General features: G+C 36.0%; 1 protein-coding gene across 1 annotated transcript in view; it reads right to left on the bottom strand.

Annotated features, from left to right (window-relative positions):
• Nucleotides 1–18,160, bottom strand: part of FVE (Transducin family protein / WD-40 repeat family protein) — a 159,487-nt gene extending 141,327 nt beyond the window's left edge. The window contains exon 1 of the mRNA XM_089807014.1: nt 17,913–18,160. Within this exon, the coding sequence (XP_089663140.1) occupies nt 17,913–18,052 (140 nt within the window). The 5' untranslated portion in view covers nt 18,053–18,160. The remainder of the gene's footprint in view (nt 1–17,912) is intronic.
• Between the last annotated feature and the right edge of the window lie 380 nt (nt 18,161–18,540).

The following is an 18,540-nucleotide window of genomic DNA, read 5'->3' as shown; positions in this document are numbered from 1 at the left end:
CCTGAAACCTAGGCGAAGTGAGCTAGCCACACAGAATTATAGTGTCCTAGAAAAAGGGGACATTACAAAAAGTAGTACAATATTGAAAGCAAAACTAAAATTTTGAGATGGCTAGTTTGTCCTAGTAGGTGGTGCTTCTAAAGGCATTGTCACTTTGTGGCATCCATCTTTTGTCACAATGGAGAAGAATGGTGAAATGATGCATTGGTTGGTCTCCACATCAATGTGCCTTGTGGCATATTTCAATTCATGTTTATCAGTATCTATGGCCGAGGCAATTGCACAAAGAAAAATCAAGTATGATCAAAATTGAAATAAGTCTTCTCTATGTTTTCTAGCTTGTTCTTCACTTTTGGGAAGGGACTTACCCACTGGTGCAAGGAGATGAACCAATGAGTGTAGGCATCTCCTTTCAAGGCCAAGCCCTACCTATATAGTGGGTTGGCAATGTCACCCTCAGCACACCCTTTTTGCACCCAACTAAACTAAAGTTGCTGATCACCAGTTCACAAGGTCAGCGATTCACCCATTTCTTCCTTTTGTTTTGGCTTTTTATGGATTATTGGGGCACAAGGAACCCTTCGTCCTAAAGACCTTTGACGATCAGACAATTTATAGACCATTAATTACTCGTGGTCCCCCTTCCTCGAGGTCAACATCAAAAAGTGGAGGTGCAATGCAATTTTATAAGGCAGATAAGCTTGGTGAGGTTCAGAAAAGAAACCAATCACAAAATAATTTGGCAGGTTTTCTAGCAAAATAACCAATCACAGAATGATTTGGCATGTATAGTAGCAAAATAACCATCTATATGATATTCCTCTCAAGAACAATCATTTCACATGGACTAACCTCATTCTTATTTTTTGAGGCATGAAACAAGTAGATGATGATAGTTAAGGAACAATGGGAAAAATGAATATGCCTATTTTACAACATGGGAGTGGTAGAGCAGTGTGACATTTTATCATGGAGTTCCCAACATAAAATGACATCTATTCTAGCCAAGTGGATATTTTAGAAGCAAACAATTTAAGTACTTTATTTGAAGAAACACAACAACATAACATCAAATCTGGTGATCAAAATTCATTGTCGAAGAGGAAATTTAAATAGGAAGATATAGGAGTACAGCGGCGAAAGTCAATGTCCCTTGGCATCCTATTCTAGGGTGTGTGCTACTTGGGGATTCCATAAGCTGCTTCAACCTTTCGGACCTTAATAAAAATTCTTCATTTCATCTCGATCCCTTTGTTAGAGAAAACATCTATTTTCCTATATCTTCCTATTTAAATTTCCTCTTTGACAATGAATTTTGATCACCAGATTTGATGTTATGTTGTTGTGTTTCTTCAAATAAAGTACTTAAATTGTTTGCTTCTAAAATATCCACTTGGCTAGAATAGATGTCATTTTATGTTGGGAACTCCATGATAAAATGTCACACTGCTCTACCACTCCCATGTTGTAAAATAGGCATATTCATTTTTCCCATTGTTCCTTAGCTATCATCATCTACTCGTTTCATGCCTCAAATAATAAGAACTAGTCCCGAGTTGAGTTATAAGCATTTTTCCTCTCCATTTAATATCTACTCCTATGTGTGTTTTTTCCTCATTATCTCTTGTTGAGTTAAATTTATTGATATAGTAGGCATTTTATGCCCATTTTGTTTTGCCCAATAGTACTCCTAATTTTTCCCTCACAAACATTTTTATTTCTTCAGTATTATTTGGACATTCATTTGTGTTAACATCCCATTTTTCAGCCCATTAATGGGCAGGATTGAGTTGATCCACCAGAGCAAAGTGTGTTACAAAAGATTTGGAAACCTCTAAAGAGGGGTGGACCAAAGTGAATGTTAATGGTGTGTAAAAGGGAAACTTGGGTCCTAGTGCTAGTTTTGCTGCCAGAGATTGGAGAGGTAACCTTTTGACAGTTTGAGCAACTTGTCTTTGTGATGGAATGAATAATGAGGTTGAAGTACATGCAACCTTCAATGTCATGTTGATGGCCAAAAAAAATGTTTCACAACTTCATTTAGAAGGAGATTCATTGATCATTGCTAACACCATTGTCAAAGGGAAGATTAGTGCTTGGCATTTAAATAGATACATCAAATTGATCAATTCATTTTTCAACGCCTTCAACGAATTCAAAATAAACCATGTAAAAAGGGGAGGGAACAGTCTGGCAAACACGTTGTCATAGGTGGGAACATCATTAAACGAGACGGCAAGTGTGGGGTTATACGAAAATTTCCAAGAAATTCATGGAGTAGAGTTGGCATTGGGTATGGCGTATGACAACAACAATTATTGTCATCATTAATTATGATGACCACCTTTCGCATGCTTGAATCATACAATTTATACTCAAGATGCCATTAGCAGACACATAACACTTGGTTAATTATGCATAGGTAGGTGGGCCGAAGGAATATGAAAGTAAATTTCAGCATTCTATTTGTAAAACAGCAGCAACATCTTATAGAGGAGATCATGGCAAAACCCCTAAGGAGTATTTTTAAATTTGACAACCCTATGTTTTGGAAAATAATTGATGTAACTATATAGGCCTATGAAAATGGTGCACAATTACCGCTTCAATATCAATATTGCCTCAACATTTCTTGCATGAGCGTAAGAGATAGGGTCAAAGGCAATGGCAGAGCACATGATGAGGGAATATATGAAACCTAAATGGCGTGGTGGGCTGTCTGTTATTTTGGCAAAGGCAGGGGCAATTGTGGGACTAGGTGTGCATAATGGAGACTAGTGTATGGTGGCCAATGTTGGCCCCTCACTGACACTCTTTCTGATTTGGATGTATTCGATAACTGTGAAGCTCGATGTGAGGAAGCTCATCTTGGATGGAAGTCATTGCTTAAATACCTAGATAACAGAGAGAAGGAACATACATTGGCCAAGATTAAGAATGAGACAAAATGAGGCAATACCAATTTCAAGCTTGAGGATTACTGGTACAATGGCCCTCTGGGCAAGGAAAAGAAATCTTGTTGGTAATGCTTTTTGGTGTTCATTACCATTAATGGTCGTTTTGTGAATCATTTAGATGGTCCTAGAAGTATGCTACAATCAATCTAGTGGCATTGTAGGCACTTAGAAATGTAGATAATATGAATTTTTGGATATTTGTGAGTCAATGCCTTTTTGTTTGTCCTTAGGCATAATTTTAAAGTTCAAGGGTTAATGAGTAATGAACACAAGAGTGGTTCGATGTGGTGTTTTATAGGCTATTTATGGATTTCTGTAGGACTCAATGTTGTACTCCATTTACTTATAATTATGAATAAAACGGTATGAATAACCGATTAAAAATATCTCATTTTTTCACCCAATTATCATTTTGCTTTATTCATATGTTCTTTCTTCTATCTAGTCTTTCCTCCATGATTATTTAGGCCAATGGTGTTTTTCCATATTTTAAGTTTTCTTTAGGTACCTTAACAACCATACCATTATCGAAGCCTCTAATGGGAGATGCTTGTTTTCGCCAACAAGATCTTATAAGGGACAGCAGTTTTAAATTTGAGACTGTGATGATTAGATGTTTTTGGATTCTTTCTACTTGCCTCGATTTCTGATCTGACATGCTATTGCCCCAAATCTCACATCCGTGTACCTTAACAACCATACCATTATCGAAGCCTCTAATGAGAGATGCTTGTTTTCACCAACAAGATCTTATAAGGGACAGCAGTTTTAAATTTGAGACTGTGATGATTAGATGTTTTTGGATTCTTTCTACTTGCCTCGATTTCTGATCTGGCATGCTATTGCCCCAAATCTCACATCCGCAAACAATCACTAGACTGCCAACAAACCAAAAACATTTTATTGGTTTTCAATTCCATAACTCCACATTCTTACATCTATTTTGTAAGAAATGTGCAATTGTCTAGCCTTCCTAAATTATTTTTACTCTACATGTTTCCCAACTAAGTTTGTTGTGAAAATTTACCCAAGATATTTGTACTCATTCACCATCCCTACAAGGTTGTCTTCAAAAAGAAAAGTGTTTTGTGTCTTCGAGTTCTTTTTCTAAGAGAATATCATCACTTAATTTTTTTCCACTCACATAAAAGGACAACAAAACATTCAAACCACTTATCAAGGAAGGAAAGTGTCTTTAGTTGGTAGGATTCTAATGACACATGAAAATCATGAAATTTTTAAATCAAACAACCAAAAATCGGAATTAGATCGGAATCAGCAAGGCCTACTCGAATCGTGAATCGCCTATAAATTGACAAGGTTAAAAAACCGTTGAAATACAAAGATTTTAACAATTCAAAACTTAATTCATGCACCTGTTATTGAATATAACTTAAACACGCTATAACATCATCAAATAGAAGCTAAAGCCTAACATACATAAACAATAAATCCATCACATACATTAAAAAAAATTGGTGATTTATGGTGATTTTTTACCAACTTGACAATTTTTAAGGCCAATTTTGCCTTTTTTTGGCAATTTTTGACAAAAAAAAGTAAATTTATGCAATTCAGGTGATTGCCTCAAAAATCAGGGATCCGGTTTGACAAGTCCACAAAAAATACCCAGCCTTCCTGGAATCGCAAAATCGCACAAATCGCAGCGATTCTCGTTACTCTGTTTCAAATGTTCTCTTAAGTGGTTGTCCAATAGTCAGAAAAATAATATTAATAGTCCAAAACAACACATTGTTGACAAAGACGATCTTGTGATGTGAAACTCTGTAGTTAAGCGCGCTCAGGCTGGAGTAGTACTGGGATGGGTGACCTCCCGGGAAGTCCCGGTGCTTCACCCCTGTGAGCATCACCTAGATCCAATAAGTGCTAAGTGTTCCATTTATTCTCATGAGAGATGGATTCATGTTGAATCACTACTCATGAAACATGGGTCATCGAGTTTGACTCAAAAATCACACAGTTAAATCCTGATATTCACATCACAATTTGACTAGCTGTGGAAATCATCTCCTACTTATCAATTGATGAGCTTAAGGGGCTTTCTAATGAATGGTTCATAAGGCACAACACTTGGTGAAGGTTTTGCAAATGGGGTTGCAAGCTTTGGGTTTAACTATGGAGGAAACTCTGTAGTTAAGCGCGCTCAGGCTGGAGTAGTACTGGGATGGGTGACCTCCCGGGAAGTCCCGGTGCTTCACCCCTGTGAGCATCACCTAGATCCAATGAGTGCTAAGTGTTCCATTTATTCTCATGAGAGATGGATTCATGTTGAATCACTACTCATGAAACATGGGTCATCGAGTTTGACTCAAAAATCACACAGTTAAATCCTGATATTCACATCACAATTTGACTAGCTGTGGAAATCATCTCCTACTTATCAATTGATGAGCTTAAGGGGCTTTCTAATGAATGGTTCATAAGGCACAACACTTGGTGAAGGTTTTGCAAATGGGGTTGCAAGCTTTGGGTTTAACTATGGAGGAAACTCTGTAGTTAAGCGCGCTCAGGCTGGAGTAGTACTGGGATGGGTGACCTCCCGGGAAGTCCCGGTGCTTCACCCCTGTGAGCATCACCTAGATCCAATGAGTGCTAAGTGTTCCATTTATTCTCATGAGAGATGGATTCATGTTGAATCACTACTCATGAAACATGGGTCATCGAGTTTGACTCAAAAATCACACAGTTAAATCCTGATATTCACATCACAATTTGACTAGCTGTGGAAATCATCTCCTACTTATCAAAGACGATCTTAATAGTAATAGTCCAAGTCTCTCGAGGAATGTAAAAGATTAAGGACCAAAAGAGATGCTAAGAATACTTTCCCAACTAATCCTTCACTTGATGATGAGTCCAAGATGGCGAAAAACAGTATGAGAGGGAAAATGAATAAAGAAAACAAAAAGGAGTATGAAAAGTTATTGAGGTGGAAGAAAGAACAATATGTGGAATTAAGAAGGCTCGAGTTGCTCAACCTTGGGAAAAACAACCCCAAAAAGTTATATAAAGAACTACGAAAAAAGAAGAAACAAATAGAGAAAAACATCACGAGAGCTCAAGGCAAAAGTACACCAAGATACTTTATGAGCACAAGATGGAAGAGCACAAAACTGCAATAATTAGCCCATAGATGATCTTTTCAGCAACAAAGATACAATTCAAGGCATAAGGAGGTTAGCTGCAAGAAAAGCAGAAGATATTAATGGGCTACAAGCTAAATATTTAAAGTGGGGTATCGATATTCTTGCACCTCATATCAATCATATCTTCAACGATGTCAATGAATAGGGTTTCCCTCAAAACTGTACAACTAGCGGTGATATCACTTCACAAAAGTGGAGACTTAAACAACCCTTCAAATTATTGGACTATCGTGGTCAACCCCCTCTTCAGCAAATTATTTGGCAACATGGTGGAATGGAAAACCAATAGATGGACAGAAATAGAAGGAAAAAGAGCTAAGGGGCAGGCCGATTCTAGACCAAAGCATTCCACTACCGATCATGGGGTCACTCTCAGATTCTTGGTTGAAAAAATATGGAACACCCCGGGGGCAGAGGCCTTTTGTTGATTTGTGGACTTTAAAAAAGTTTTTGACACAGTGTCACAAGACAAAATTTGGGATAGAAAGGAAGAGCTAGAAATTCCTATGGAACTTAGGGTTGTAGTACATAAATTGTATGAGCGTGTTAAGGTTAAAACCAGAACTGCACAGGGGATGTCTGAGTGCTTTGGCAGCGACATTGGGGTCAAACAGGGGTGTTTGTTATCTCCAACCTTGTTCGGGTTTTACATTGACAAGTTAAAAGTAAGGGTTAAACAAGTCCAATGGTGAGGAGGTGTAGTTGACTAGCTATGTTATAAAACTATTTTATATGTGCATGATCTCATCATAATCACTAAGACGACCAATGGTTTTGAGACGACACCTGAAGGCATTGGAAAGCTTTTGCCAAGAAGTGGGAATGCAAGTGAACACTAGCAAAACTAAAGTGATGATCTTCTCTTTTAAGAGAAATCGGAGGCCCTCCAAGGCATTTCTCTTTGAGGGTAATCCTCTAGAGATAGTGTACGAGTACAAACATTTGGGAATCGATTTTCAAAACAAGCTCAGCTAAGAAACATGCAAAAATAAAAAGAAATCAAGGGGGGGTGGAAAGCGATGTATTCTCTACAAAATAAATGTACGAATGCAGAATTATTGGACTGGAAGACCAAGAAAATGTTATTTGGTCTACTAGTCACCTTAGTGGTCTTGTATGGGTCTGAAATTTGGGGGAGTTGTATGTCAAATCAAAATTGGAGACAGGTTGAAAGAATGCATTAACACTTTATCATCAGCAGCCTCAAAATCAAAACAATTGCGCCTTATGAGATCTTATTGGCGAAAGTCAACTTCTTCCCCTTAAGAGTTACAAGGATTCGGCTACTAAGTTACCTAAAGAAAACTCAAGGTATGGAAAATCACCTTTGGCTTAAGTTATAGAGGAAAGACTAAATAGGAGAAAAGGCACATGGATGAAGCAAAAGAACAAGTGGATGAAAAAATGAGACATTAACATTCATGGGTGCCTGATAAGGGATGGAGAGATAAAAAAGTTAATTCGTGAGAAATTTCAAAGTATCATATGGTCAACGTACAATGGGAGGAAAAAAGCTTAATATATCAAGGAGTTTAATCCCACAGCAAATCATGATGAAAAAGCATATATAGGAGCTAATATTAAATGGAGAGCAAAAATGTTAATTGCCCAACTCAAAATTGGTTCTCATTAGCTGAGATGTGAAACAGGTAGATAGCAGGTGCCAAAAGAGGAATAAGGAAACAAGACATGCCTATTCTATGACAGGGGGGTTGTTTAGACGGAGCAACATTTTGTCTTGGAGTGTTCGGCATACAATGACATCAAATCTGGGTATACAGAGATTTTGGAGAAAGACAATTTGAACCACATATTTGAGGAAAAACAATTAGGAAACACCGCAAACATGATTATCAAAATCCATCGGCAAAAAGACGAGTTAGTCAAGAGGTTAAAGCTTGCTTAGGTTCTATTCCTCCTTTCTAGGGGTGTGTGCTAGCTTGTGGGTCCCATTGGCTACTTTGGGCTCGTGGACGTTATTAAAATCTTTCATTCATTCATTCACTTGTACCCCAACCTCATTATAAAAAGTTTCTAGCACCTTCAAGTGTTGATTGGGAAGCTACTTCCAAAATTTGTCAAGGAGAGCTCTAGTGTCAATGTCAGGGTCAAACCAATTTCACACCCAATTGCATATTGTTGTCGATATGAAACAAAATCTATTTCTATTCAACTTCGAAAATATGGATGAGAGATCAAAAATAGTGCACAAAGGAACAACAATATGATATAAATAAATTCAAGCTCTTCTCAAAATTCAAGAGTATAAAAAAACTTTAGAAGAATGGTACAAAAATCACTTCAAGGAGATTTTTGCTTAAAAGAAAAGGGTAGAAAGTGGATAAGGACAGTAGATAGAAGCAGTTTTTGTCTTGAAATGGACCAAAATGAATTTATCCACTAACAAGTATTAATGAATGAAGATTTTGAACTTCTAGTATGAAAGAAACCTATTCCTAACAAAAGTCCAAGGAGAAGTGGATGAGAGGAACTTCTAGCACAAAAGAAATCTATTACTGACAAAGATCTAGGGAAAAGTGGATGAGAGATGAGAATAGAAACACAATAATTCAAAATGCCACAAAGGTTTGAAGATTAATAATAGAATAAAGATGGATCAAAAAAGATAATAGATCCATATTGGAAATGTTGCAAGAGATAAAAACAAATGTAGTAGAATATTTGAGAAACCTTCTAAATGATTGGAATGGATCTCATCTAAAATATCAAGAACGATTCTTAGGAGGCATACAAGAATTGGTAAAAGTGCACCATAAGGATTTGCTTACGCGAAGCCTTCTCTAAATAAAAATCAAAGAGGCGACAATGCAATTGTATTCTAACAATGCCCCAGTTTGGATGACTTTTTGACAAGTTTCTTTCATAAGTGTCAAGGCATCATAGGTAAAGATGTTTATAAGGTTGTTGAGGAATCCAAGCCAAATGGGAAGATATTGAAAGATCTAAACAACACTTTAACAGCCCTTGTCCCAATGAAGAAGGAAGCAATGTCTTCTGATAAATTTTGACCTATTTCCCTTTGCAACACGATTTATAAGATTCTTTTAGAGAAAGTGTAAAACAAATTAAAGCAAAGGAAGAAAGTAGCTCCTTCTTGGTCAATCAATCCTAGATGGTACAATAATTACTTAGGAGGCAATACATTCAATTCACTAAACTAGGTGGAGCAGCATGATGATAAAGCTAATTGGAGACTTCTTTTCAAAGCATTGGAGACACAAGGTTTTTGTAATAAATGGATCGATTGAATGTTCAATTTGGTATCCACTCCCTTATATTCAATCATATTAAATGGATGCCCTCAAGGTTTGTTAATTTTTAAGTGCTCTCAAGGTCTACGACAAGGTGATCCCATTTCTCCCTTTCTCTTTATCTCAATAGCTAATGCTTTGGGAAGAGCAATAAAGGGAGCAATGAGGTCTGTGATTTGGGAAGGTATAATAATAACAATGACGAGAAATTTTCCTTTGACCTCTCATTAGCAATTTGTCAATGATACAATGTTATTTTAGCCCTCCAAGAAAAATGACACAAATGTCATGAAAGGAATCCTAGATTCAAATTTAATAGCTCTCCCTTATATTCAATCATATTAAATGGATGCCCTCAAGGTTTCTTAATTCTTAAGTGCTCTCAAGATCTATGCCAAGGTGATCCCATTTCTCCTTTTCTCTTTGTCTCAATAGTAGATGCTTTGGGAAGAGCAATAAAGGAAACAATGAGATCTGTAATTTGGGAAGGCATAGCAATGACAAGAAATTTTCCTTTGACCTCTTATCGGCAATTTATCAAATGATACAATGTTATTTTAGCCCTCCAAGAAAAATGACGCAAATGAAATGAAAGGAATCCTAGATTCAAATTTAATGGTCTCGAGCCAATTACTAAATGCTGCAAAATTTGAGGTATTTTTGTTCTTAACCCCACAAACAGATCAAAATACTTAAAATCCTAAACTTCAAAAAGGCTCTCTTTTATTTATGTATTTAAGCCTACCACTCTCTTTAGGTCTACAAATAGCAAAATTATGGAATCCTCTTTCGAAAAGATGTTGTAAAAAGATTTCTTCATAGAAGGCATGTTGATTATATTGCACAAGAAGGTTAATTACTTAGGACACAATTTATAAGCCCAATATGAAGGAAGTATGTGACTAAGAAACCAATGTTCTCAAAATAGAATGCTTGAAGCTAAAGCTATGTAATGTACTCAAATTCTTATCTCAAATTGGCTCAAACCCTATAAAAAAAATATCTAGACAACAGAAAAAAACATAAAGAAAAAAACTAATTTGCCAAGCAATTCTAGAATATGGGATTATATAGTTTCTTGCTAAAAAGCAATTAAAAACAAACTTGGGAGATCAGAAATGTGGCACCTTTGCTCGAGCAAAACAGATCCTCTCTATAAAATGGTGAATATGTGTGGTTAACTGACTGTGTATACAAAGAGACACCATACAATATCTCCACTAGGTGTTGGAAGGACTTTGAACATGAGAATATCCTTAGCCCAGATATTGTTGAGCTTTGAGCAATTATTACAAGATTAAACTATTGAAACTCTAGATAATATGCAACAAAAATTGGTTATACAATTACAAAAAAGGACGTAGAAGATAGGTTCCTACTCATCTTTGTTGGAACAAAGTTTAGCTCACAAAGGTTGGGATGTTTGCCTAGGTTATTTTATGAAAAAGAATTCTCATAACAGATAGATTCGGGAACTTAGGTAATTCTAGCCCCTCTAGTCATCCACAATGTAAATCTTGTAAGTTGTCTCTGACTCATCTCTTACTCATCTCAAGAGTGTTCAAGATGGTTATGTGCAAAGCTTGGGTGGATTCAAAAAACACCAAAAAGAAAACTGAAACTACAATGTCCTAGGATGTGATTTTCACACAAAGTGGCATCATCACTTTTTATAAAATGGCAATAACATTTTCTTCCCAATTGTGTTGAATTTGTTGCAATGTTGTCAAATTCATTACAGCAATTTCACTTTTATTGTTGCTTGTGGCAACTATAATTTCACCATAAAGCAAGAAATACTAAATTTTCACTATTTGCTCTTCCACCAAAGCATGCTCATGAATGCCACATAACCCCTTGTACATTCTCCAACTTCCAAAAATCTCTCCCCCATTCCAAAACCTCTTTAAAAATGCCATGAAGTACCAAAAAAGGGATCCTTTTTCAAAGTAAGTTAACTGAACCCCTAAGAAACCAAATGAAGTTTAATGCAAGGGGAAAAAGGTTTCACGTATAGTGACTGATGAAACTGAAAAGAACAAAGAAAAGGGAGAGATCAAAAAAAAATAACATTGCAAAAGGGAGAAAATCAACAGTATAATAGAAAATGGTTAACACGGAAAGAGATCTCGAGGAAGGACCCAACAAGCAACTAGGATCACAAGGTCCAATGAAATGAAGACCAAGATGAATAAAGGCGTGGGGATCAAAAGAAAGCCACAATCTTGAGTTGTTGATATGTTTAAGGAAGTTTATGATGTGTTTCCACATGAAGTTTAAACCCCACCTCTCATCTATGTTGAGTTTCTTTCGGTGTTTGTTGAGTTCAACAACTTGTTTTTATTTTACTTTGTTGTCCCTTAATCCTAATACCAATGGCATGCCTTGCTTCACTAATGTAGGGAGTTCCACAAAGCACACAATTCTGAAGACCTAAAAATCATGAATCAAATTTATGATCTTTCAATGAGTGATTAGGTTCCTAACTTGCTTGTGCTTTCACTGAATTTTGTGATCCAAGATATTTTTCCTCATAACCTCTCTCCATTTGTTTATGAATTAGTTGTCCTTTGACTCTCCCTTATAGCCTTCTTTCTTACTGACCTTTCCTTTTTTTCCTTTCCAGTCCATTGCATTGAACATCATACATGCAACATCTCTTATTTCCTTGTATTGAACTTTATAGTGATGAATTGTATTGATCAAGCTACATGCAACATTACTTGTCTCCTTCTATACTCAAAGACAAAGGGAGATCTTTTAATACTTGTGTTGTAAGTGAATGATTTGATTCTTAGAACCAATTCTTCTTCCATAAGCCAAGATTCCAGAGTATTCATAGAGCATTGATGGAGCAGTTCAAGATGACAAATCTTGGTCTTCTGCACTACCTCCTTAGTTTACAAGTTATTCAGTCTTCAGATGGGATTTCCATTTTCAACAAAAGAACGCTCCTGACATGCTTCAGAGATTCAACATGCTTGATTGCAAACATGCCCCCACACCATTTCAATCAAGTGATTTATTGTCTTTCCTTGTTTCATTTTCCAAATTGCTCTTTCCAAAAACATTGGCTACCTCATTTTTTTCTCTTTTTTCAAAGACTTGGTATTATAATTCAACTTTATTTCTTTTTCCCTTCTATCTACACTTTTTGCTTCTTATTCTAGCCACCAACACCTCTAGTTTGACCACTATCATTTTTCTCACTTTCTTCTATTTTTCTAGCTACCTTTGCTATACATTTTGTTTCTTAATATTTTCCCTTAAAAAGATATCTAAAGTTCTTTATATGTTTCTCAAACCTTTTTGTTTGTGTCAACCTTTAAATTGTTATTAATAACTTTTTTTTATTTATAATGTTTTCTTAAAGAAATCAATTGAGTATTTATTATTGGTTCCACAATATTCTAGTCCATCCCTTGGAATCAAATGCACTATTTTTTAAAGTATTTTCGCAATCAACATGTCATTTTTTGTAGTGCCTCTCCCATTTATGCTTTGCATGTCATCCTGATGGATGTGACCGTAATGTTCAAGCCTATTGTGTGATAATGTTGGGATCCATGAGAGGTTTACACACTTGGGGTGATTTGACTTGTGTTGTTATATTAGAAGAATGTCTATGCTTTATGTCTAGCTTATGAGAGTTAAGATGTGTTTGATGGTTTCAATGAGGTATGTGTCGATGGTCACCTATATTTGTGTGATGTATTTAACTACTGCACCTTATTCTAGTTCTTGCAATGTGCTGACTTATATGTTAGATTGATTATATATGTATGATGATGCCTTGTGATATTATTTGAAGTACTTTGCATTTGAGATTATGGATGTTATTTCAAAATGTTTTTATGGGACTATATGAGATAATGTGCCATGTAGGTTGTTGGGTATTTTAGCTATCTACTGAAAGTAGATATATGTGCTCAAATGATTGTAAATGATTATTTTAAAAGTTTTAATTTAGATGCAATATCATGTGATTATATTTTGTTGTGTTCAACTGCATCACTGTTATGCATGCTACCTGTTAGTGCTAGTACGAAGTGGGAATGGAGTCGTAGTCACTTGCGAGATCTACACAATGTCTCATTCTCCTTCAACTGTGATTATGCGTGTTAAGTGCTTCGGCTATTTATATATTGAGCATTTGCACTTGATGTTTGCTTGTTTATTAAATAGCACCATACATTCATCCTGAGTTGCAAAAATTGAGTGTGTACCTATATCCTCGACAGTGGGCACCAGAAGATATTGACTTTGACTTTTCATACTAAGCCAATGTCATCCCTTATGGACGACATATCCATAAGTATTGTTATATTACTATCCCTCCAATACATGTTGGTAAAGCTAGATATCATAATGCATTATGTGATTAGATAAGCGAGTGTGTCAATCCATTTAGAGTTCCATAGTTGTCACAGAAGGCTTTAAATTAAAATGCTGATTTAAATGTATTTGGGGATTTTATTTATTTTATTTATTTTATTTATTTTATTAATTTTATTGACTAATTTGTCGTAGTTGGATTCCATATTCCTATGATTGATTTGTTTAATTTGGGATAAAGGGCTAATAGATTATTAAATTAAGTGGGTTAATAATCTATTTTAGAAGTCACTTTTGTAAAAGTGACAATATTAGGCAAAAAGTGAGTTTTATTCTCACTTCTTACTTTTATGTTATGAGAATTTGAGGATTTTGCTCCAAACCTTCTTGAAGAAAATCATTGTTTTGTTCATTGTGTTTGATCCAATTGTTGGATTCTTGCATGGGGTGGCTTGTTGGAATCGGGCCAGGATTGCTCCATTTTGCCAAAGATTTCAACCAATTTAATGGAGTCTTCATTTATGTTTCCCTTTTCTTGGTTTTTACTAAATATGTGAGATAAGGCATCTCACCATTTTTAAATAGCTTTGTTACTTCAAATGAAATCTTTTACAATAGTTGCCTAGGTTGGGAGATTCATTTATTTCCATTACCAGTTAGATGGGAATAAGTATTTGAGAGTTTTCATACTTGGGGATTTGAAGTTTTGCCCCATTATGATGTTGGATTTTGTATGTGTGCTCGGAACTTGACTTTTATTTGATTTCAAGAGTTTGGGCGTGTTCTGGAAATCGGTTTTCACTTTTGTCAAATTCTAAGAAGGTTGAATTTTGAGTGTTTCGTGTGTTGCCTTATTTAGCGTGTTGCCCATTAATTCGTTGTTGCTTGTTGGCATGATTTGATCAATGTTATTAATAGCCTCTACTACAAAGAGTAGGATTGTGGAGTCAAAATGGTTGGAGGACATTTTGAGTATTTTTATACCACAATCCAAAAGTGCTTTGTCAAGTTTAAAATGTGGATCTTGCCCTTCGCTAGAATTTGCCAAAATTTGGGTAATTGGTTTCTTTTGGGCATTATGTACCATCCTCGTGTGCTAATGAGATGATTTATGGATTCCATAGGAATTTGTACTCTTACCAAAGTGGTTGGTTGAGCTACGTATTAATATACCACTTATGGTTTCCACTCGGTTGTTTTCCCCAATGTGTTCATGCTTTTTCTCGATGTTCCATTCCTTGAATCTAACGCCTTGCATGGTTGTATGATACATGGACAAGCATGGAACTGGTTGTACCCACTCACAAGCATGCAAGTGTGCCTTGGTGGGATCTTGCAAGACCTGAAATCTTGGATATAGGCCAACTGAGTATTTGAGCATTGGGGTTGGATTAAGAAATGCATTGCCTTATAGCAGTCATTGTATGACGAGAAGGGTATGTATGGGTAGGCATGTGGAGTGGGTTCTCACGAGTGCCCTGGCCCAAAAGTGGCCGAGAAGATAATGTGTATATAAGCAATAGCTAGTCTTTTGCAAAAGTTGGTGTGAGGCCTCTCAAGGGAGTTGATTTACCATACCCACATACTACTTGGGCTAGTAAGAGCCAAGTGATGACACTCCACTAGAGTCCCTACATTGTATCCTATAGTGTGTTAGAGTAAAAGGTTAATTTCATTTCATTTATTAAATTACCTTTACTCCCTTCTTAAGATTTCCCTTTATGCTCTTGCATTTCCATTTAATAATTAATTAGTAATTATTAAATGTCATTTACCTCTTAGGGTTTCCCTTTTAGGCTTTCGATCTCCTTCATAAGGATTGATCGGTTGTAAATTCATTCATTTTGTTTTGCACAAGTAAATTCAATCTTCTTGTTTATTGAGCAAACCCTTCTCTCTCTCAGCCTTTCTTACTTCCTTGTAACAGGTTATTTGCATGCAAGATATCCAAGGATCTATGAATTTGTTCATCATCAAATTCTACATAGTATTCTTATCAGTGACTTGAAATACTGAAATGTGACCTTCATGAGCATTTATGTGTACTTTGAGTCATGCATTGGTTGGCGTGTGTGAGTCCTTTGTGATTGTGGTCAACTCAATATTTCCATGAGCACAATGGAATGGCCCTATAGGTTCCACGTGCTTAGGAAGGATTGCTAACCTATATCATTGCTGGGAATCGAAGTACAAAGACGATTTCCCTTCAACTACAGGATTGGATCTTGCTTGCTCACTCATCTCTTACTATTTATTCACTTGATTATGCACATGTATATGTACTTGGTGTTATTCTTATGGTGATAGATTAGATTTACAAATCCATATTGTGATGATTTAGATTGTAAATCTATAATATTATATGATCTAGATTCATTCATGGATGTTGTATTTATGCTATTGATTCAAAAGAGTGTCTTTGTCCCCAATATCCATGTTTATGGTACTCCCTAGTGTGGAGTTTATTTATCTTTCTATTTCTTTTCTAGAAGTTTATCAAAAGGTTGCCTCTGGGTTCCAAGTAATTTATGGGCTCTTGGGTCACATGTCGTAATTCCTAAGTCACATCCGATAACTCCGACGATCCAAGTTGCCTTGTTGTCTATGAAGAGTCACTTCTTAAAGGCCGATTTTGGGATTCTAAGTTGTATCTTGTATTCCAAGTTGCGTCTAGTTACTTGTTTCTCGAACAGTGAGTATTTCCACACGTGTATTAAATCGGGTCTTTGCATATCTAAGTTGAGTACCCTTTTGGGAGGAGTATCTTCCCAAGTCAAAACAAATCGGTTAATGATTACTTTAGTAAAAGATGTAAAAAAATCAATGTTTGCCTATGCAAATAAATGAGTAATTGAACTTGTACGAATAAGCATGGGAGGAATTGTACATTGGCCTTAAAAAGAACATCGTTATGGAAATGGATAACATAGTAACTTGGATGAATTCTTGCATGTTAATCACTTGAACAATAGTGAACTAGTGGATGTGTGTAACCCTCCCAAGGACTCAGTAGTAGCTTGGGAATCTTGGCATTGATTAGAAGACTTTCACTTGCATATGTGGATATGTGACTGTCGTGTTCCCTATTTCATATCTTAATATGATTATTTAATGTACTTGGTTATCTTGTAGTGTTGTAATTAACTTAACTTAAAAAAGGAAAATATGTCCATGCTTGTTTAATCCTTGTGTCCAAGGATTCCCAAGTGGGGCATTACGTTTCTCCTTGATCTGACGTAAGGTTAGATGTTGGATAATGGAGTGCCATGCAAAAGATGAATTGGATTATGCAATGTAATCCCAAACATGAATGAAAAATAAAAGGAACACTTTTTTCTCCCATGAGCCTTTTGCATACAATTCTCGTGGAGTGCAAAAACCTTATATTTATCTTGCTAACTTGCAAATAACCAAATGAACAGGAAATTAAGACAATGCGCATCAAACAAGAGTTGTGAGGGATCTCCAATAGACCATGGTCTACTGGCAAATCAAATTGATTGCTATAATGAAAACAAAGGTCCAATCAAACAAGGTGGATACGTTAGAGATCCACCTCAATGTGAGGCTGGGCACTAAGACCCAAAATTTGCCAGACCCGGGAAAATTTGGCAAAAAAATTGCAGGCAGGACTATGAAATGCTACTCTGTTGATTCTAAGCCCTGGCAGTGATCTAAGCTTGATTGTTCGATCTGCTTAAATTTGAAGATTTTGGAACAGAAAACAGATCACCGAAACCAAAGCTAACAAGGAAGAATTACAAGATGTCAGGCTTGCATTTGAACTCAATTAGGAGAATAGTAATAGGATAAAATCAACCTTCAAAAGCAAACTTTCAATAAGAAAGATTTAAACGATTGCTTTTGATGTACCTTAAAATTCCAACTTCGTCCTTATTACACCTATAAATATCAGGATATAGTGAGGAAGAAGGAATTAAGGCCTGACTAATTAAAAAATGAACGCTTTCCCTGATATGGTTATTTTAGGTTACATTTCCACTGGCAAAAGAGGAATAGACTTCAACTTTTGAGTTGCAAAACAGGACTACGCATGGATTTAACGGATAAGAGAATCAAACAACGGGCCTCCTAAGAAATAACACTCTTTGAAAAAAAATTACCCAGGTAATCCAAGGTCTGAAAGAATGAACATACATATTGGGTGTAAATTGACTTACCGGCAGGAGAGAGAAGGCCAGACTAGGTTATGGTTAGCCAGCCAGTCGTAAAGAACGGGCACCAGTGACTTCCATTGTGTATATCTCTCATCCACTGACGGCTGCCCTGCTTGTACTTGCGCTTGCCCCCTCTCTTTCATTTCCCCTTCCTTCAACGAGCACTTAACACTGTATTTTACTTCCGTACACTGTGTATACCACGGAAGGAGTGCTTCAACCTCGAACAGTCAAACAGTCTTCCAGTAAATAATTTTAACAAAAAGGCATTCTGGCCGATTTAAGGTGAACCTCTTTGGAGGGAAAAAGCGAACAGGCAGAACATAAAAACGCATTTGGCTTGTTTTTAGTTTTCAAATAAATCATATGTTGCAATTTTGCAAAGATCAAGAGAGAGAGGTGCATATATCTATTATGATGGATGGGCACTAAGGAATGAAGGTAATAAAAGTAATAAATATAATAAAAATGTCATTGATACTATAGTAATAATTATAATAAGTATAGAAAAAAATCATTGTTTTGGATGCTAAAAGTGGTAAAATTGGGGTATTGTTTTTTAACGAATAATTTAGAATATTAATAGTTAAAAATTAACTAGTAGTCAATGGGCTCATGGTCTATCGATAAA

Source organism: Cupressus sempervirens, chromosome 10 (genome assembly GCF_028749045.1).
Source record: "Cupressus sempervirens isolate cs-2001-9-10 chromosome 10, ASM2874904v1, whole genome shotgun sequence".
NCBI lineage: Eukaryota > Viridiplantae > Streptophyta > Pinopsida > Cupressales > Cupressaceae > Cupressus > Cupressus sempervirens.
Note: the sequence above shows the minus strand (reverse complement) of the source record. Positions and strands in the feature narration are given on the sequence as shown.